Source organism: Theobroma cacao, chromosome 1 (genome assembly GCF_000208745.1).
Source record: "Theobroma cacao cultivar B97-61/B2 chromosome 1, Criollo_cocoa_genome_V2, whole genome shotgun sequence".
In the NCBI taxonomy this organism is placed as follows: domain Eukaryota; kingdom Viridiplantae; phylum Streptophyta; class Magnoliopsida; order Malvales; family Malvaceae; genus Theobroma; species Theobroma cacao.
The window spans coordinates 15,428,391-15,452,003 of record NC_030850.1 but is presented as its reverse complement, the minus strand read 5'-3'; the positions used below and the strand labels follow the sequence as shown (position 1 = coordinate 15,452,003).

The 23,613-nt window shown below is 30.1% G+C and overlaps 1 protein-coding gene across 1 annotated transcript; it reads left to right on the top strand.

The window, feature by feature from the left end:
• LOC18612679 (peptidyl-prolyl cis-trans isomerase FKBP15-1) lies at positions 17,508-19,609 on the top strand. The gene is made up of 6 exons (XM_018118997.1): positions 17,508-17,660; positions 17,827-17,876; positions 18,435-18,497; positions 18,746-18,836; positions 18,972-19,076; positions 19,291-19,609. Exons 1-6 carry the CDS (start codon positions 17,597-17,599, stop codon positions 19,377-19,379), a joined length of 462 nt encoding a protein of 153 aa, XP_017974486.1. The 5' UTR covers positions 17,508-17,596; the 3' UTR covers positions 19,380-19,609.

Sequence of the window (23,613 nt, the reverse complement as noted above, 5' to 3'; positions counted from 1 at the left end):
AAGTTCTATCGCATCTGTAAAATCAATTCTTTATTGTTGAGTTGTCAGTTTTTCGCAAAGTCTGTAGCTTTTTGTCTCTAAAGAATCAATTTTTCTATCTTAAGGTTTTGGTTCTTCTATAACTAGGTTTAAAGGTGATATCTTTGCAATATTGGAAAATCAATTATTTTGCCTCAAGGTGTCGATTTTCCACTATGGTTTGACGTCAAAATTTGAATTCAAGCTTAACTTTTGCCGCTCCACTTTTGTCCAGTTGTGCCATTGCTTTCTTAGTCACTAAGTTTCTGATATGTACTTTTGGTGCGTCAAGAATGGACATCTTCTCCAAATATAATTGATTCTTTTTTTTTTTTTGCTTATGCATTATGTCTCTCCATAATCGATTCTTTGTGTCTGAGGTGTCAGTTCTTTACAAATTCTGAAGCTTCTGTCTTCCAAGAACTAACTTATTCCTTTTTCAGAATCGATTCTTCACTGTTGATCTTTTTTTGAGAATTGACTTCTTCTTTTCTAAAATCGATTCTTCCTCTAATCAAAGAAATAGATTTTGCTTATTTTTTTTATTTGAGAATCAAGTCATTTCTTTTGAGAACTTGATTCTTATGTTGGCACTTTGAATTTTGAAAACATGAGATCTTTGAGAAAATTAAGAATTATTTCTTTAAGTTAAGAACATGATCAAATAATCAAAGTATTTCAATATATCTTTCTTTTAAGTTCAACTTTAACACTCCCTTTAAGATTTTTTTCATACTAAAAAAAAATCTTTCATTCATTTCAAAGCTTATTAAGTTTAATCAACTTTGCCCTATCAAAATAAGAATAAAGCTAACAATTTCTCCCCTTTTAATATGACAAAATTAAGAATTAAATTTGCTCATTGAAGAAAACTCCCCTGAAAATATGTTCAAAACTTCAAAATGTTTTTCTCAAGTCAAGGTCCTTTAGAATTTGTGCTTTTTCAAAAAGATTTACAATTAAGTTTGAAAGCACTTTTTGAAAAATCCAACCATCATGAATGAAAATTTAAGTACAAATTTACTCATTATATTTATCTTTCTTTTTGTTATATAAAAAAGGAACAGGAAATAGAGTATAAGAACAAAGGGAAGAAAAACTCATAGAAAAATAGAGCATTAGTAACACAAGTTAAGTGTAATTATCAATCAACATAGAGATATTCACAACAAGTAAGTTCAATCAATCATCAATCAACACAGAGGAATATTAACAAATAGTGATATAATCAAGGAAATGTTTCATTAATTAAACGGAGTACAAAAGACCATTTGCAATACAGTCATATTAGAACAAAACAGAATGTATGCAAATGTTGTGCAATAAAACTTTCTAGGAGGTTGTGAATATGGTTGGAGTTTAAGTCAGGATTATGACTTTTTGAGCTAGTCGTATAGAATTTTCTGATTTTGGGACAATTACTATTGATTTCTGAATAGTGGAACTATTTTGCTTCGAAGCTTAATTAAATTTTTGTCAAGTTCGATGAAGGAAGCAATACAATGATCAACCATTTGTTTGAATTTTTTAATGTAGTTCTTTATTATTGCATCAGTCTTTTTGTTGATTTTATCAAACTTATCTAACCAAATTCTTTCTTCACTGTCTATTTCAACATAAAAGAAATGATGTGTACCTTTAGGTATATACTCTGTACTAGGTAGTCCAAATGGACCTTTATTTACCCTTGGAGGAGGTTCATAAGAAAATGATGGATCCATTGGTAGCTTAAGTATCCCAAATTCTATTTCAAAGTGGACATCAATAGACTTTTCTTTTGGACCTCTTGCTTGAACATATTTTTCTTTTTGACCTCCTATTTATGTTTCTTTCCCTTTAACTTTATCTTTCAATTAAATACTTTTCCTTATCCATCCATTCCTGACAACATCATATTCAAACCCAAGTTTTTGAGTTGCTCCTTGCTCAAAATTGTTGGCTTTCTTAGCCATTATTGGCTTGCCTAGTGAGATATTAACCTTCATTTTATCCAAAATCATTAAGATGGCCATTCCATAAGGTAGACTATTTCTTCCTCCTCTAGCTATTGACTCCATATCTTTGTAAATGAACCATGCTAGATTGATTGGGGTACACTTCTTGATATGATGTATAAACCATATGTCTTTAACTATCATTGTATTGTTCTTGTGATTGAATAGTCTCAGTGTTTGTATAACTATCAAATGCAAAATTTTGTTATTTGCACTAAGTCTTATTGTGGTTTTGGGATTCTTTGCTGATGTGACTGGACCAATCAAGAATTCAACTTCTAGCTCATCTTCTGGGATTTTGTTTTCTTCATTTATCTCACTGATAGAATCACTTTTGATGGGTTTCAACTATAATAATTTTTGTAGTAGTGTTGGTGTGATGATGATCTCCTTTCCACTGACCAATGTAACAAATGAATCATTGTGGTCCTTGATGTTTTCATCATTGATGTTTTCATCATTATCTCCTTGATAGATAATGGTTGCATTTAAATAAAATATTTGAACTAATTTCTAATAAATTGCTCTTCTTATACAGAAATATTCATACCATCCCATTTTTCTCAAATTTTCAATATTTACAATTTAAATTCTTTCTCAAACCATTTCAAGTCTATGACTTTTCCCTATGTTACCTTTCTTTTGGAGTAGTCCTCATCAAATACCTTTTTTCTTTCTCTATTTGTAAAGTTGATGTTGAATGGATCGAGGTTCTCGGATCTCATTGTTTTTAAAGGTGTTACCAAAGCTTTTTCTTTTTCTTCTCTTAACCTTTTGGAAGCCATTTTCTTATAAGGTTTGGAGTGAAGAATCAAGGTATGGAGAAAGGGTGTTTTGATTCTTTCATACTACATTAAAAAGTTTAAAGGATTAAATTGTAAATATTAAAAGTTTGGAGGATCAATAAGTAATTAGCCTAATATATATCCACCCTTGCATTAAACAAAAAAGGGAAGGAAAGCAAAAGGCTAAAACCATGGGTAAAAAAAAAAGTGCACTAACTTTGGAACTTTCACCCAGCAACATTGGTTATTCCACCCAATTCTTTTTTTTTAAGCTAGTTTTTGAAGTTTTTTCTCTTCCAGCAGAGTGCATGTCGCTCCCTATGGATTTTACTTCCAAATTGGCGATTTAAGGCCTGGAACTCAGTAACCATGGTGAAAGTAAGCTTCCTAGGTGCTTGAGTTTAAGATTTGACCGATTTTAACCTTTGAATTTTTACTGTTCTAGCAACTATTCGCTCTCCATGGTTAAAGATTCTAGAGATTTGGATGGCTTTAAACTAGCCATTAAGGTAATGATTTGATGTCTAAGTGTGTAAGACACTTAAGGTTGTTATTTGAGGCATGGGAAAGGAGTTAATTGCTTAAATAATGTGTTGAAAAATTTACAAATGCATGTTTGTCAATGCTAAGAAGCTGGATGAGTAGTATGTAGAGCTCTTATTGTTTAATTCAAAGATCAAGATAAATTCAGTCAATAAGGTATTAAAGAAGCCACTAAGCTACAAATAAACTAAGTAAAGGTAAGCTACTTCAACCTAGCTCAATTTCAAAAAAAAAGTTAATATATTAGCACAATTGTGAGATTTGTACACAATTTAAGATCTTTGCAAGTGCTAGTTTGGTAAAGGTAAAGTCACCATGGACAAAAGCAAGCTAAAAAAAGGTAAGCTTAGATTGAAAATAAGTTGTGAATGATGTGAAAGAGACATGAAAATGAAAGTACGATAGAAATGATCTACAAAATGCTAGGCAAAACGTAGTTGGAAAAATGACAAAGAATTAAGCACGTTAATGATTATTATACATTATTCTAACGTTAGATTGCATTTGAAGCATCAAGTATTACATTAGAAGTTTGATAAGCTATGTTGCCTAGCTATGATTTGAGCTATTACCAAATAAGTGGATATTGCATCCAAATGGTTTTAGAAAAGTATGAAATAAAGTTTTAAATGAATGATGCTATGTAAATGATTTTATAGAAAAGTGCAAGGGAACAAGTTGTTTTGAATTGAATTCTATGATATTATGCAAACCCTAGGTTAGGGTGAAATGTTTATACACCTAAGCATGTGTGTTTAACGATGAACAGATTATGATTAGATGAAACGTTAATGCACTTAAGTATATGTTGATCTAAGAATAATTTATGACTTAATGTGCACTGAAGGACATGGTAGTTGAGCTACATGTCACGTGGATATATAATGATTTATGACTAGATGTTATGTAGGTATTATGTTATGTTGTGTATGATTTGTTATGTTTGATGATGCATTGCAAGGCCTTGGTGGGGCGAAAGCAAAGCACCAAGGAAAGGGGTCGAGGTACCCAATTAAAGTGAAGGTCGAAGTACCTTAAATGCACATTTAGCCTCGGTGGGGCAAACAGTACCACTAGAGATACGTGCAAGATGATGAAAGTTAAGTATGCATTTTGCTATGAAATTGCAAATGATGTATGAAATGTTTATGCACATTTGATGGATAAGACCCAATTATTTAAGGTTTATGTATTCAAGTAGAGAACCGAGAAAGGTAAATGGCAGTTAAGGTTATAAGTGCAAAAGATTGATATAGGAAAAGCTTGAACAACCTTGAAATGGATACATGTATGTAAGATCCTACACATTAGATTGAGATATCGAGATAGGCTAGGTAAGATTTAAAAAGCCTCTTAAAAAGTATACCCATTTACTCTCTTGGCACCTCAAAGTTCATTGTTTGAAATTATATGTAAGTTACAAGCATTGGTAAAATACCAAAGCCTATGATTGACATCGATAGGTGAGTTCATGCTAAGATATATTTTTATGGGTGGAACCCAAATGCATCACAGATTTGTATAGTAAAAATGTGCATGTTTTTAAGAAAATGAGCATGGTTTACAAAGTTTCTAAAGCTATTACTTGTTCCCCTCTATATCCCTCACTAAGTAATTGTACTCATATTTTTAAACTCTCATGTTTTATAGATTCAAAGCTACTCGAGATATAGACATGCGAGGGATCTGTGTGCATAACATGATAGGTTCAATGACCAAGGCATTCAACAATACCTTCTGCACCTAAGAGTCACTTCGCTACTAGTTAATTGTTAGTCATGTTATGTGATTGGTCATGTGGCCTTATATGTACAAATGTATGTAGGTGATGGGACATTAATGAATTGTCTAGTATACATTGATGTAGCCACATATTGGCAAATGATAGAAAAGTTAATGAAATGCCTGTTATAAGTAAAGGCACATGTTTTAGCACAATGTAATGCTTTGTGCATATGTTTAAAAAATAAAATGTTATGTATGTCAAGTATGAATTATGAATCAATGTTAAAAGTTCTAATGATGGACTAAGATATGATGATGGATGTTAATGAGGCTTACATGGGCTTGTTAGATTACCGCCATTGGGTCCTCGTGCAGATCATGGCCTAAGATAGAGTCATGACATACCTTGAATTTTCCTATAAAATAGAATCAATTTTTTGTTTTAGTTCCTAGGCTTTCTTAGGTCCATGAGAGTTAGTTCTTCCAAGTTTGTTTTTACTTGGAACCTCAAAATTTCCATATTCTTTCCCATGTAGGTTTGGTTTCTTTTGAAACCCACACCTTTTTGATAGTCTTTTTTTTTAGGTGTTTTTTTAAAAGGACAAAAATATATAAAATGTCAATTCTTATGACAGCAACATATGATGCATCATGCTTTTCATTTTATTTTTTAAAAAAAGTTTTTATCTTTGTCTTGTCATTTCTTAAGCCATTTTTGTCAAAGAATGCTTTTTTAGTTTCAAGCATCTCATTAAGTTTCTACAAGCTCATGTTCCATTTAGAATATGATTCAGTTAATTGCTCATATTTCTTCTTCAAGGCATCCACTTCATTCTCTAAAATGTTTACTTTATTTTCCAGCTTAAACTTAACGTTAATAATGTAATCATTTTCTACTTTAAGCTTATAGATGACCTTTTAGTATTTTAAATTCATATGTTTAAACTCAAATGCAAGTCATCGTATGCATCCTCAAGCTCATTAAAAGTATATACATCATCAATATAATCATAAGAACAAGAAGCAATGTTTGAAGAGCATACCTTGAAATTTTCAACTCCCATGAAGCACATGTTTGCAATTTCCTCTTCCTGCTTATCTTGGGATTCATCATTAACACTCCACACAGCTACCATAGCTTTTCTTTTGGAGTTTTTTTGATGACTTTTTTTTAGTTATGGACATTTATATCTAGTATGACCAGGCTTCTTACATTCATAACAAATAATATGATCATTTCCATGATCAACCTTTGGACTATCTTTTCTCACATTTTTCTCTATTCTTCTTTTTGAAAGGCTTTTTGCTTCCTTGTTTACTCTTAAAAAATCTAGTGAACCTTCTAGTCAATAGTGCTATCTTCTCATCATTCTCCTTTTCATTGTCACTTTCATGTGACTTCCATCACTTTGCTTTACAGCCTTGATAGCAATGTCTTTCTTTTTTATTTTCCTTTAATTGTTTCATCTATTTCTTTCTTATGTTTAAGAGTCATTTTATAAGTAAGCCAAGATCCTACGAGCTCAGCAAGCTTAAAGATATTTAAATCCCTAGCTTCCTTAATAGTATTGATTTTAGGTCTCCATGACCTTGGTAATCATTAAAGGATTTTCTTCACTAACTATGAATTTGGGAACTCTCTTCCTAAAGCCTTAAGTCCACCTATGATTTTTGTAAATCTCTCAAACATTTCTTTAATGGATTCCACATCTTTCATTTTAAACAACTCATAATCAAGTATCAGCATACTAATATTTGATTCCTTAACTTGACTAATGCCTTCATAGTAGTTATTTAAAGTATCCTACATCTCTTTTGTAGAGGATCACATAGCTACCCTATTAAATTCATCTTCACTAAAAGCACAAAATATCTGTTACAGCTTTGTGATTCAACTGTATCAATTTTTTGTCCTTATCTTCCCATTCAGCTTTTGTTTTAACATGTTTTACACTATCAACAGTTTTAGTAGGAATATGAGGTCCATCAACAATAATATCCCAAAGATCTAAGTCAATAGATTGTATGAAGTACTCAAACCTCATTCTCCAAAATGGGTAATTTTCCTTTTTGAATAGGTAGTTATCCCCTTTGAACAAAGGAGACCATATCATAAATTGTCCTTCACCGATAAAGCTCGAGGATGCTTTGGCTGTTACTTTAAGCTATTTGTTTAAGATCTCTTAAAGATGGTTTAACCTGTAAAGACTTGAGAACCTACTATCATACCAATTATTAAAAAGATAAGCTTAAAGTAAAACTACCAAGAGGAAAGGTGAATTGGTTGTTAAATAAAAATTCTTTCTTTTTCGAAAATCAACTAAAATATGAAAGAATCAAACAACCAAGTAGAGTATAAGTTGAATAAGTCAAGAGTAGAAAAATAAAAAGTACTCAGAGGAGTTTTATAGAGGTTCGGCCTTCCAATGCCTACGTCCTCTCCCTTGATAGCACAAGGAGTTTGAATCCATTATCAGCTTGCTTTTCAACAATGTCAGGCATAAACTTTACAACATGTATTTTACAAGATCAAGCGTAACCTCTATAACTTACTTTTTACGGGATCAGGCGTAACCTCTACCAAAATACTGCCTTTTCAAGTTAAAGCATAAGTTTGACACAAAATGAATCCTTTTAAAGGATCAGGTAAAACCCTTCTACCTTTTGCTTGGAGGTATAACCAATACCTCTAGAATGGCTGATAAAGAAATTTAGGATAAGAAAGGTGAGAACTTTCACAAAAATATGGATGATCAATGAAGGTCTAAGCTCAAGAAGGATCAGTTGAAGAATAAAAATGTGATCTATAGGCTTTTTGCTTGCTCAAAGATGGAAACTTTTTTATTACAATTATTTTTCATGTTTTTCGCTCTTTTTTTCTTTAAAGATGATTCAAATTCTTTCAAAATCATCTTCTTTTCTCATTTTAATGTCCTCAAGATGGATATTTATAACCTCTGAGATTTTTACCTATTAAAGTGAGTTTGAATAATTTTTTGAATGTTTCAGCCAACTTGCAAAATTCTGTCGCATCTATAGAATCAATTCTTTATTATTGAGTTGTTGGTTCTTCACAAAGTTTGGAGCTTTTTGTCTCTAAAGAATCGATTTCTCTATTTTGAAGTGGTAGTTCTTTTACAACTAAGTATAAAGGTGACATCTTTATAATATTAAAAAATCGATTCTTTTTCCTCTAAATGTTAGTTTTTCATTGTGGTTTGGTGCCAAAATTTGAATTCAAGCTTGACTTTTGCCTCTTCATTTTTGTCTAATTGTGCCATGTCTTTCTTGGTCATCAAGTTTATGATTTGTGCTTTTGATACTTCAAGAATCAATATCTTCTCCATGTAGAATCAATTCTTTTTTCTTTGTTTTTTTACTTCTATATTTTGTCTCTCCAAAATCAATTTTTTGTCTCTGAGGTATTGGTTCTTCACAAATCCTAAAGCTTCTGTTTTCCAAGAACCAACTTCTTCCTTTCTTAGAAACGATTCTTCACTATTGATCTTTGCTTGAGAATTGATTTCTTCTTTTCCAGAATTCATTCTTCTTGTAATCAAAGAAATAGATTTTGCTTTCTTTTCATTTGAGAGTCAAGTCATTTCTTTTGAGAACTTAATTCTTAAAGTAGCACTTTGAATTTTGAAAACAAGAAATCTTTGAGAAAATTAAGAAACATTTCTTTAAGTTCAAGAACATGATCATTCATATTGAAACTATGATCAAACAATTAAAGCATTTCAATATATCTTTCTTTGAAGTTCAGCTTTAACACTCCTTTGAGGATTTTCTTCATACTTAAAAATATCTTTCATTTATTTTCAAAGCCTATTGAGTTCAATCAATTTAACATGTCAAAACAAGAATAAAGCAAACAAACATGTAACTTTTCTTTTGATTTAAAGTCCACATATCTGTCGTAATTATTATTCTATTTTTTATCTTCTCAAATACACCTTGTAACATGGCTTTCTCCATGTTATAAACCTTGATAATATCCTTTCTAATCGTATTGCAAGAAACCAACTTAACAAGGGGTTAAAGACTATTATTGTACCTCCTAAAACAAACATGTTCAACTGTACTAAGAGGATACTCATGTAAAGCTATAGCACAAGGCAACTCATGTCTTCAAACGTTTGGATCAAAGGTAAAATTTGGAAGTTGAACCTTTCCATCATTTTGCATCCCCACACAAAGTTATTTCTAACTTTCAAAGCATTCGTAAATGCTTGAAAAAAATTTTCTTAGACAAGTACCCATATTATTTTTCAAAGATGTTGCTTCATTCTTACTACTGGCCTTAAGAAAAGTGTTCCAATAATTGCAAACTACCTTGTCTAGTCCATTTATGTTTTTCTTTCCAAAGTGAGCCCAAACCTTTAAAGTTAACTTATAATGTTTTACAGTTACAGCACCTAACAAAGGTTTAGTTGAAATACGCATAGGAAGATGGTGCATTAGGTGTTTCCATCATCATAGGTGAGTTTCTCGAACAAGACAAGTTTACATCCATCAAAGATAGATTGTCTACATTCTTATAATTCTCACCATCATAATTCTCACCTTTTTTTTCAGTTGTCAACATTCTTTAAAAAATCTATACATTGTAGAGGAAAAAAAAAGATATTAATGAAAAGTGACAAGATATTAACAATATATTATTACTAGCAAAATAACAAGATATATTATTGCTACCAAATAATAAGTTATTACTTCATCCCAAAAACTCAAAACATCCTAATAGGAGAAAAAAAAAAGAAATCTGCTCAAAACAACAGAGGCAACAAAAACAAAGTCCAGAAAACAAAACATTAAAGAACAAAGCAAAAAGAAGCAATCATGGACACCAAGAAAGCTATAAACAGAAGCAAAAAACAAAGTCATAAAGGCAATCAAGAATGCAGCAAAAAAGAACATGTAAAGAAGCAAGTGAAACAAACATTTTTCAAAAAATATTTACATTGTAAAAAAAAATATTAATGAAAAGTGACAAGATATTAACAAGATATTATTGCTGCCAAAATAACCAGATATTACTCCATCCCAAAAACACAGAACATTCCAACAGAAAAAAAAAATCTACCTGGAACAACAATGGCAGCAAAAATATAGTACAAAAAATAGAACATTAAAAAAAAGGCAAAAAGAAAGAATCATGGACACCAAGAAAGCTATAAACAAAAGTAAAAAATAAAGCCACGAAGGCAACTAGAAATGCAGCAAAAAGAACCCATGGAGAAGCAAGTGAAGCACCAAAAAACTCAATAACTAGGACATCAAAAAATTAAAGCAGAGCCAAATCACTAGAACAATGGACAAAGCATGGAAAAATCAAAGCAAAACAACAAGATGAGCAAAAACACAGAAAACATGGAACCAAAAATCCACAGCAACGTTACGATCAATAACCACAAGAAAAAGGGAGAAATAGAGCAACAGCCATGCAAATAGCCAAGAAAAATTCCAAAAAAGAATAGAAAAGCAATTAAGAATTCTCTCTAAATTTTCAAACAAAAAAAAACTATGCCATTTACCTGAAGTGACAAGATAGTATTTCAACACTAAAGTAGCACTGTAGTAATTGCTAAAAATAGATAGAGAGGAAAGGGAAAGGAAAATGAGGAGAGAAAATGAGGTTTATATACCTAGGGTTTAGGCTGATGGAAGGAAATAAGTGCTAAACAGCACTGTTTTAGGCAAGTTGAAGAATGTTTTTGACTTTTTGGTGCCTTGAATCTTGATTTTTTAGTGTTTAACCCTTTATCATCTATGCTAGATAAGTCATAAGTGGTTATGACTTGATTTTCATGTAGAAGAAAGGACTAATATTTTTTTTCAAATTATTTGAAACATAATGAAAAGTATGGTAAAAAACTTTGGACAAAAAATGTTTTATTATCATAAATGTAAGGATTTATTTTCATATTGAAAGCATGCAACTTGTGAAACCCTTTCAATTAAAAGAAAGCAACTAGTGGCTAATTAGCTTTAAAAACAACTGTACAGTAGATATAAGTTACCAAATCAAATTAAAATAGTTGAAAGGATAATTAAAGTTATTTCAAAAATATTAAACATAAATTAAGGAAAAATATTATTCGTTGCTTCCAAAAGATTAAAGTGTTTATTAAATAAAACAATGATATGCTATTAAGTTTGCATCATAGTTCAAGTAATATAAATTAATTTTACATTTATTTGTTTACAAGTTCAACTAATATAAAAATTTTATATATTTAAGTTTGCATTATTATTCAAGTAATATAAATTAATTTTACATTTATTAGTTTACAAGTTCAACTAGTATAAAAATTTTATATATTTAAGTTTGCATCATAGTTGAAGTAATATAAATTAATTTTACATTTGTTAGTTTACAAGCTCAGCTAATATAAAAATTTTATATATTAAGTTTGCATCATAGTTCAAATAATATAAATTAATTTTACATTTGTTAGTTTGCAAGCTCAACTAATATAAAAATTTTATAATATTTAACTTNTAGAAATTTATATATTTAAGTTTGCTTCATAGTTCAAGTAATATAAAATAATTTTGTATTTATTAATTTACAAGTTCAGCTAATATAAAAACTTTATATATTTAAGTTTATATCATAGTTTAAGTAATACAAATTTATTTTACATTTATTAGTTTACAAGTTCAACTCATATAAAAATTTTATATATTTAAGTTTGCATCATAGTTCAAGTAATATAAATTAACTTTATTTTTAATAATTAATAAAGGAGAAAGTTGGTTGAGATGATTAAGATTATAAAAAATGTAAAGAGAACAAAAGTTCAAGTTTCACTAGTTACAACATTTTGTAACATTATATACATTATAAGTATAATTGAGCTGTACGAGTACCGGGGTACCAGATAATACCCAAAATAAATATAATCGCGTTCAGGTTTAAGGTACCTTAAGGGTGATACTTAAACTCGAGTCAAGTACTAAATGTAGTACTCGAACCCAACTCGGGTACTAAAAGTAATACCCAAACCCGTCACGTAACCGATTATAGAGTACTTGAACCTTATGTTATCAAGTCAGGTATCCACGGATACCCGATTACTTATTACCCATTTACATCTCTAGATAGCTCCTTATTAGGTAAGATTAGGTTACAAAATAAGGATAATAATAAGGGATTTAATTTAAAGAGATAATATTCAAATTAAATCCAAATCTTTAGATAATCTAGTAAATCTATATCTAAACCTAGATTAAGGTGGCAGATTAAATAGTTTTCGAAGGCCTTAGTTGTGGTACAAAAGGTCAATATTCTCTAGATTTTGTCGGTTTACTTGTCATAAAGGTGTGATAGAAGTTAGTTAGCTTTTGTAATTCAGGTTGAATGTTTTAAGATGTAGTGGTATGGTTCAAGCCTTACTAGTTACAACATTTTGTAACATTATATATAATATAAGTATAATCGAGTTATACGGGTATCGAGAACCCGATAATACCCAAAATAAATATAATCAGGTATGGGTTTAAAGTACCTTAAAGGTGATACTCGAACCCAAACCCAAGTTGAGTACTAAAAGTAATACCTGAACTCACCCCATAACTGATTATAGGATACTTGAACCTTATGTTATCAAGTTAGATACCTGCAAATACCCGATTACTAATTACCCATTTACATCCCTAGATAGCCACTTGTTAGATAAGATTAGATTACAAAATAAAGATAATGATAAAGGATTTAATTTGAAAAGATAATATTCAAATTAAATCCAAATCTTAATCTAATCTAATAAATCTAAATCTAAACCTAGATTAAAGTGGCAGATTAAATGGTGGTCGAAGGTTTTAGTTGCGGTACAAAGGTGAATATTCTTTAAATTTTGTTGGCTTGCTAGTTATGAAGGTGTGATAGAAGTTAGTTAGCTTTTGTATTTCAAGCTAAATGTTTTAAGATATAATGGCATGGTTTAAAATGTTTAAATCGTGGATATATTGTAATCCAAGAAGTTTTTTAAAGTTGGAAAGATTAGTCTTTTTTGTATAGGGAACTCATTGTTAAGATAGAGCCACTATTATCTATTTGAAGAGTGGAATCTTTTTGTAATTGTACTATTTCCTTCTTCCCTAGCTTGATTTGATATGCTTGTACAAGTCTTTTATCTCCAAAGTTCAAGCCTTTTATCTCCAAGGTTCAAGACTTGTTAGCCATACAAGCTATGTTGAATTACTAAACTTGTTTTTCAAATAAAAAATACATTAGGAAATTCAAGAATTCAAATCAAATTACACTTCTAAGTGTGTGAAGACAATTACGCTAGCATTACATGAGTTAGGATTATTATTTGGCCTACTGGACTCTCTAGCCTATCTAGGCTTCTATCTACTAGGCTACTTGGCTTACCTAGGCTAGTCTGAACTCTTAGGTCATGGCGTTTTCCCCCACTCGATCTAGCAACACCCTCGTTATTGAGAAATGGATGTCTTTGTGCATTATCACATCGTGGTCGTCCTCTCGTACATCTTTACCTCCAATGACCTCATTCTATGCACTTTTTGGCTTTTGCAACTTCTTTAGAATACGTTGTCACCTCCAACACTTGTTGTAAACCAATCCACCATTATCTCAACCCTTTGGTCTTACGAGTGCTCGACTAGTCTTGATGATTCTTTGCCCATGTCTTGGGCCTCTTGGGTCTCATTTATGGCCATCTTATCACCATTGATCTATTAATGCAAATAGGGTTTAGATGGATTTTAAGGAACTAACAAAATTGACTTCAATGTGAGCTTTTTTAATAGACATTATCTTGAAGACTTTTTTCCCTCTCACCACTCGGTATGCAAAAACGAATAATGTGAATAGCCTTAGGGATACAATGAAACCAATGTCTAACTTCATCTTGCACTTTACGAGAGTAGACCATTAGATACACTTAAGGGTTTGTAAAGTTGTTCGGCCTTAAATGGGAACTTAAGTGTTTATGTTAATTTTCAAAACACAACACTTCTTTTGCTCTTGATTTTTCTGCTTTTGTTTTGTTTTTATTTTGATGTGTCAAAATGGTTGGCAACAAACCCTTTATATAGACTTACAAGTGTCTCTTCTTCATCGACACAACCCTTTCATTAAGGCACTATTTTGTCTAAAAACATCTTTACATTTTGCAAAACACAACCTTTGGATAAAGGTATTGTTTCAATAATCATCTTTTGAAAAAACAATTATTCATTCCATAAAACATAATATTTGAGTTATAATTTGAAACGATAACTTTTCATATTTAATTTTTTAAGTTGTGGTGTTTTTTCAATTTGTCTCATAACCTTTAGATGTCATTTTACTAAGAAACGTAACCATCCACATGAAAAATCTACCAACAATCCAGTAGTCACACCATGTCACTTTATGTGACATTACCTTTGATCTAAGATAACTTTTCATTATATGACATAATTTTTTATTTTGAAAATACACCAACATGATCTTAGTCTTTCTTGAACCATATGAAATTTCACTGTTGTTGGTTGCTCCTCTCGATGTAACATGATGCTTCCTAATCCTAGTGCACTTATAAGCTCTCTTAGCCATAGATAATGGCACTTTTTACCATTGCATTGGTCCTTCTCTCATACTGTATAGGTATCCTTTTCCATCTGCAACACTAGGCTCCTTAAGTATGACTACTCATTGGATCCTTCTACACATTGGCTGCCACTCTCGTTGCTTGGATCTTTTTCATCTATCATGATGGGCACGAGCTTTTTTCGTGTAAGGTGGTCCCTCTTTAAGTGTGATTCCTCGCACGAGAAACATTTGATGGGCTTCTTTTCCTTACCCTTCCACTTGGTGACTACCTCGATCTAGTGGCATGGAAACTTCTTGTTAGCCTTATCCTTTCATCCATTGTTTTTCTCTTCCCCACCATTGCCTTTTTTCTTGGGCTAGGATGAGCGGAGATTAATCAAACTCTCAGCCAACACTATGGCTTGTGTGAGATCTTGCACACCTCTATGTTGAAGCTTTTATTTCACCTATGGCTTCAAGCCATCCGTAAATGCAAATAGCACCTCTTTCTCCAGAAGATTGCTAATTTGAAACAATAATTCAAAGAATTCTTTAACATATTCTCCTACCTCACCTTGTTGGTTCAGTGTCTTAACCTGATGGTTTCTCCCTCAAGCTTTTTATCACACCTATATTGCTGCCACAATAAGGTTGTCTTCACCAAGTACATAACAACTGAATTGGTCCTTAAAGCATGCTTCGTGATGCTCATTACTTTAAAGTACTGTTCTAAGCTCTATAAAAATTTGTTGACATCCTTGGCCTCCTTTTAACCTCGAAACTCTTTGGGCTTGGATACTTTTAATTGAGCCCCAATTTGAGTAGTTGGTACACCACCCCTCGTAATTGTCTTTATTGCAAGGAGCTCGTCTTTGAGTTTTATTACCTTCTACTAAAGTGCCTCAACTAGCTCTTTTAATGCAGCATCTAATTGACTCAACATATCCACCATATCATTAAAGGTTGATTGTAACTCCCCACGAAGCTCGAGGCCACCTCCACCTTGGATACTCGACCATTAAAAGTAAACATCTTATCGCTTTGTTAGCATTGAAATATCTTATGTTTTGATTTGACAAAATTGCATGATATCTTAGTTTTATTGACAAGCATTCAAAATTGTCAAAATCATGTTTTCAACCTTCTAAAGTCATACAAATGTTTGAAGAGCCATTCATACTTAGAAAACATCACAAAGCTTTCAAACATGAGTGTATCCAGCTTGAGAAAACATAGAGCAAACATAATTTAACTTGATATTTGATCACAATGAAGAAGCAAGGAAGACATAGTTGAAGTTAAATGCCAAAATGACAAGGAATCTTAAAGAAACAAAGCTACATTCAATCCTAAAGCAAGACAAATCGATCCAAGGACAAAATAGATGAGAAATCATGAAGAATCAAGTTCCAGTCGATCCTAAAAGTAGCCCTAGTCAATCTTATGGTAGAACAAGCGAGAAAACTTGAAAATGCACAACCGTAGTCAATCCTATAGAGGCAGTAGTCGATCCTTGAGTAGTACACATGTGAATCCTTAAAGAGATAATATTAAAATTAAATCCAAATTTTAATCTAATCTAATAAATCTATATCTGAATCTAAATATATATATATATATATTAGCAAATCCAAAAGTTCAAATTAAATTACACTCCTAAGTGTATGTAAACAATTACGCTCTTGATATGTGGGCTTGCTCAAGTTAAGCTTGTTGGGCTCCCTAGTTTGTCTAGGTTATTTGGCCTATTTGGGTTGTTGTTTATTGGGCTGCTTAGGCTGGTTTGAACTCTTAGACTATGACACATTACATGTGAATACTTTTTTTTTAAATAATAATTAAAAATAAAAGATAAATATTTTTAAAATGTAAAATTTGAAACATAAATAATAAAATACTATAATATTAATCTTAAATTATTCAATACTATTAGAATTAAAATATTTTTTAATTAAAGTTTTTCAAAGCAATTAAATTTCTTGTTTACAAAATATGTAAAACTTATTAAATATTAATAAAAAAAAAATTTACAATAACAGTGTAAAAATATAATGAGCAATTGTCTCCATTTTCACCAATTAAATATTTTATCAAGATCTAAATTTGTGTGTGTGTATACATACGCGAGTAAAATTTGTGACAAAAATATTAATTTATTTATCTATAATTTTTATTTATGTTTATAATATCTATATATGTGGATACTTGTTTTTATTTATTTTTAAAAAAATATGTATATGAAAAATGTTTTCAAAGTATCAAGTTAGTTTTTTATCTATTTTTAAATCACTATTAAATAAATAAAATTGTTCACGAATATAAATATGAAGTATAAATTAATGAATTTTTTATATTAATTTACTATTATCATTACAAAATATATATTTGATGAAAACCATTAAATGTAATTAGAACTTTTTATATACAAATTGGATAAATCTTATTAATATTTATAATAAAAAATACTTTTAGGATTGAGAAATTATTTTTTAATGAGAGATATTCAATGTAATTATTATTTTTATTTGCAATTGAGTAAATTTTATTAATATCTATAATAAAAATATTTAAGAAAATTTAAACAAATATTTTCATTTTCATCTATAAAATATATTACCAATATTTGTACTTTTACTTATAATAATAATTATAACTATAATATAAACATATATAAATAATATATTAAATTAATTGTGAAGTTTTAAAACTCCAATATGTTGTATAGAATTATTTTTTAAAATTCTTATTTAATAATTTTAAAAAAATCTTACTTTTAATTTATTTTGCATAAAATAAAATAAAAACAATAAAATGACCAGAAGACGTCTTGAACGGCCCGGAACACAAAACTAAGGCCTCGAATAAATCAGAGGGACATTTCAGCCCAATACATTACAATTTTTCACGTCTTTTGTTGTTTAGAAAAATCGAAACACCGAAATTACAGAGAAAGTCGACAGTGAGTTGTGATAGAGAGAGAGAGAATGGGTGTAAGCTGCGCGTTGAAGGTGGCTCCGATTCTGCTTCTGCTGATCCTTTTCGCATTTGGTAAGTTTCCTTTCCGATCAAATTTTCGATCATTAATTTTACGGTCTCGCCATTTTCAGATCTGATCAATTGTTAAAACGTCTGCATCCTTTTTAAATGTTTGTAAGGAATTTAGCTTCCTTACGCTTAATTATTGTTTTCATTTTTGAACACTTAAATTCTTCAGCGGATGCCAAGAAGTCAGCCGATGTGACTGAGCTGCAGATAGGGGTCAAGGTATTTCTACTTCCTGAGTACATATACTCCCTTTCTTTCTGTTTTTCCTATTTTAATGGGTTTAAACATTTTTGTGTAAGTGTTATAGTGATTTGATCTGAGATAAATCAAACGCTTTCAAAAATGTGTCTGTAATTAGCTTTAATATGGTATTTCGGTTTGGAGAATTCTATGGTTGCATAGTAGTAACTGTTTTGTTTTTTTCAAAAAATAAAATTCATTCTTAATGACCATGGTTTCTTTAGGGCTAGCTCATGGCTATTTATCTGTGAGCGTCGGATCTATTACTTTGTTTATGAAATTGCAAGAAATGCACAGTTAAAAGTTAAAACTCATTGATGAATTTTTACCTTTTAATTTGGCTATTGCGGTGCTAGTTCGTAACCTTGTGTTTTGATGCTAGTTGGTTCTTATTGTTAGAAAAATTCTTTTAAGTACACATAAATGAGTTAACTGTTGTTTCTTATTTCTTTTCTTTTTCCACATTTTCCCTTGCTTGTGATCTTATTATCTATTCGTTGCTCACCATTGTTTTATGTGTCCCTTCTGTATTTACAGCATAAGCCCAAATCATGTGAGTTTCAAGCTCATAAAGGTGATAAAATCAAGGTGCACTATCGGGTATGTTTCAAGAAAGCTTCAGCTGGATGTTAAGTTTTGTAATATACATTGCTTGAACCTCAAAAGTAAATGATTAGATGTTTGATTGTGCCTTTTTCCTGCACTATCGACTTTGAGAAACATTTAGGTCATTCTTCTGAAAGTTTGGTAGTAATAAATTAGGAGCTAAACATTTTTTAGATTGGTTAGACTTAATTGTATGCTGCCTGAGTTTCTTGGTTTATAAAAGTTGTCATTCCTTTTTGCAGGGGAAACTCACTGATGGAACTGTTTTTGATTCTAGTTTTGAAAGGGGTGATCCCATTGAGTTTGAGCTTGGTAGTGGTCAAGTAATTAAAGGTTTGTGTGCATTAACAACCACTCACTGCTTTTTGCAAAAGCTCAGACAATGTTTTAACTTGCTTTATAGCTGGATTGTTGGTTGTTATATTGCATGGGGTTCATTGATGCTTGAACAAAAAATAATCTTTGCAGGATGGGACCAAGGACTGCTTGGGATGTGTGTTGGCGAGAAGCGCAAGTTGAAAATACCTGCAAAGCTTGGTTATGGTGCACAGGGTTCGCCACCTACCATTCCTGGTAAGTCCTTTTTGTCTGTTATTCTTTTGTGGGGGATAGAACTATTTTAATGTCTTGAGATGGTAACAATAATTAGTCATGTGTTACTTACCTAATCGAAGGAATGATGTTATTATGCAAGCTGCATTACATAACTGCATCAAATCTTTGCTCAGCTGCTTCTCTTGATTGTCCATCAGAAAATTTGACAATTTGTGGTTTCCTGAACTTACAGGCGGAGCAACACTAATATTTGACACAGAGCTTGTTGCAGTCAATGGGAAGCCATCAAGTGGGGGGAATGCAAGTGAAGATGAGCTATAGTAACTAGTTAGAGAAGCAGCAGCTTTTATCCTTTACTACGTTGTCTTCCTTTTAAGAACACCATCGATGGTAAACCTCACCAGGCCTTCTCACTGGAATTTGGAAAATATACTTGGGTAGCATATTTTCTTGTGCAAAACTATTTGTTTGTTACTTTGTTGGAGAAACTAATGTTTCATTTTAGAGTGGTTGTTCTTGGATCAGAATCTATATGACCTTAGCTAGGCCGATGAGGTGAGTTTAAATGCCTGATTACTTTATGGATGGAATAACAACATTTAAATAATTTTAAAAGAAACAAAATTGGGAGTTCTAATGTTTTTGAACTTGATCAAGAAATCATTGAATTCTTTTCTCAATTGTATTAGTAAGGCAATATCTAGGTTACTTTAAAAAATATTAATGTGTAGTAATAAAAATTTAATAATATTTGTAATATTCTCACTCTACTCTTTAATAAGTTATGGATATAAAGAGAATTATATATTTTTCATATTCATCTTTTTTATTCGGTTCAATTTTTCTTTCTTGTTTTCATTGACTTTTTTTTTTTAATTTTAATTAATGAAAATTATTTTATTTTAAATATATTTCATTCTAAACTTTATGATTTGATTTAATAAAAATGAATTTTTTTTATCTACTAAAAATAAATTAAATATGTGATCATATAGTATTTTACATTTGACAGCATCTATACATTAAGTCTGCTAAAATATTTTTTTTTTTTACAAAAAATTCCAACTGAACCAAGTTGCAGTACTAAGCAGGATTAAAGGATACACAAAATGGAATAAAAATGAAAAATGTACCGAGGAGATGAAAAACAAGAATGAGACGCTACTCTTATGGCGTACCAAGTAGGGTTTGGATGATGCGTGGGGGCCCCAAGTGAGGTTGGTACAAGAAAAAGGGTGAAGTGCAGGTATTGGTGCACCTTGATTTTAGAGTTGTTCCTTGCTTTTTGATACACTGCACTGAGCCTGCAGCATCATTTCCTTGTTGTTACTTTTAAGGAGGATTTGTATTTCTTTTTTTGTCAAGAGAAGATTTGAAATCTGGTCTATGTTATTGTGATTGGTACAAAGCACAGACGTGCAAGTATGTGGTACTAGTTCATCAGATGGCAGCTTCAACTGGTACCTCTTAGGTGTGATGTGAGTCTACACAGTGAAGAAATTCGTATTTGATTGCAACTACATATTATATACGACTGAAAAAGGTTGAAACTCAAAACTCTTCTACTTAAGGTTAAAACTAGAAATCAATTCAGAAGAATGTCAAGATACTTGAAAGAACTTAATTCCACTTTGGCTTAGTTGTCATGGACCTCAAACTATGAAAAGTAGGTTCCAATTCCATGTCAAAGTTTAAAAAAAACATGAATGTTATACCTACGTACGGTGTGTGGTGAGTGACTCACTTGATTAGTATTCAACTGGTTGAACTTAACCATTCGTTCAACTTATTAAGTCAAACAAGAAGAGGGACAATCAGAGGTTTTGACTCAAGCAATACTTTGGAATCTACCCAAGCTCAAGGCTAAGGTCTTCAATTAGGCAAACAAATCAAAACATAGGTGCCCAACTGAACTATGGCACGGGGGGGACGGAACCAGAACATAAGTGTCGTGTTTAACCAAATTATGGTTAGCGAGTACAGGGCTCAAGAGTACGTATTAATACTGCTCCAACTGTCGTGTATCCAAACCAGACTAACGGGACACCAGTAAATGCAGGTTAGAATTAAACTAGAACTACTGTAGAATGCTTTGGAATAACCAAGGGCTGGAGCATATGAATTAGACTTATCCATTCATAAAATACCAAATTCACAACCAATTCACGGTGCGACAAAAGTGTGATACAAATAATATCTTCCATTTAATTTTTTTAATAATATTAAAACTAAATTCTTGACACTATTAATGAAACAGGATCTCTTTCACACAAACACATCCTTCAGCAACAATGCTAATGATTTCTTCGGGCCTTATTTCGTTTTTTCCTTTTTAGGCTTTTGGAATTATTTTGTATTGTTATAGTTATTTAACTTCACCTTTTGTTTTCTTTTTTGGTCGTCCAAACCTCATTATATGTTAAACAATCTCTTATCACTTATCTTTATTTTAAAAGATTTTCTTCGAATGCACAACTTCTTTTATCATCATTTCCCTTTTTAAAATACTAGTAATAAACTTTCACATCAATGCCATATCTCAAAACAATCATTTAATTTTTTAAATAAAAAACCTTAATAAATTTTGATTGAAAAACATTAATATATTATTCTTTTATCAACTAACCAAAAAGATGGTTCACCAATTCAATTTTCATACTCAAACTTGACTTTGTTTTTCTCTTGCTCTTTTTACTTTTATAATACTTGAGTTTGGATAATTTCTTTTTTGTAAAGATTTTGGGCATCTTAAATTCTTATTACTTTTTAATTCACTAGTGTTTATCATCATGTGCATTGCACCTGAATATGTATTATTTATTTATTTTAGATTTGAGAAAGATAATTCGAACTCTACTTTTCAAATAAGAGATTATGTATCAATCAATAAGTCAAATATTCAAGTATTATTATTTTTTTATTTTTAAATAGTAACTATAATAAAATATAAATATTTTTAAAATGTAAAGTTATTATCTATAACTAAAAAAATAATTATAATTGAAAGACAATGTTTTAATTATATATAATTGAAATTTTGTGCTAATATTATTTTATTAATTATTCAATATTATTAGAATCAAGAAATTTGAAAAAACTCATTCGTTGGAATTAGAAATCTCATTTAGATATTGGATAAATCTTATTAATATTTTACAATAAAAAATATTTTTAATGAGAGTAATTCGATGCAATTAGAATTTTTTATCTATATACAAATTAGATAAATCTTATTAATAATTTAATATTCATAGTGAAAAAATATTTAGAATGATAATTTAAAAATAATGAATAAATATGATTATTTTCGTCAATAAAAATATAAATAATTTTTTTATACCTTAATCTTCAAACTCTACTTAATTGTTTTCTCTTCATAATAAATTTAAATCTTTGGAGTAAAACAACAAAACATGTTAGATTCAAAATCACTATTTGCTCTACCGTTTTTATACCACATAATGTGACGTGGTTTACCAACGAATCCATCATTTAATGTTTGACACTTAACCTTTTAATAGCTCACGGTAAATCTTTTCTCTCATTCTTTCCTAGTTTTTTTTTTTCTTTTTAGTAAAAGAAGGTAATGGAAAATATATATTTGTTGGTTGATAGTTTTTTTAATATATAATTTTAACATTAATATAATTTGTTAGATGTAGACTCGCAACAATGTGTGAATAAAATATGTTTGTGTTTATCCAAAATTTGATAATTCTAATTTTTTAATACTTAAATAATCCAGATTACTACCATAACGTATATGTTTACATATACCCAAGGTTAGCTCTTGCAAATTTAATTTATCCATACCACGAAAAGTTTGATCAATTGGTCTAGAAACTAAGGGCTTGGTTGGTTGGAGGGAATGAAATAGTCATTCCTCCCCTATTCTCATTCTTCAGATAAAGCTGCATTTGATTCAATGGAATGACTATTCTTCAGAATAACCATTTCAAGAGAAACCTGAATAGTCATTACTAAGGCCTCCCTTGGTAATAGCTATTCCAAATTATTGAAAATAAGAAAAAAAATTGATTAGACAAATATACATTTTTACAATTTAAAAAATTACCTTATAAAAAATACTAAACCTATTTTTTTCTTTCTCTTCCTCACTCCTCTCTCTAAAGCACAAAAGATACAAAATTTTTTACTTCATGTTCAAAAAAAGGGAAATGAAAATATTTAAATATAATTTAATATATTAATATTATTTCACTATAATAAATATTATAAAGCATATTACTTAATATTATTATTTGAATATAATAAATGTAACAAAGAATATTATTTAGTATTATTTAAATTTAATGAAGAATATATTTTTTCTTTTAATATTAAATATTATTTAATTATAATAAAAGGTTTAATTATCTTCTAATAAAAAATATTATTAAATTATAATAAAAATATGTTTGTATTTTGATGAAAATATTATTTAATTATAGTAAAAGTTATTTTGATTTTATTGCTCAGAATATTTTTATTTTTTAACAAAATAAATTCTTTAATTTTTATAAAGAGTATTTATTTCTCATCATAGTTTTTTTTT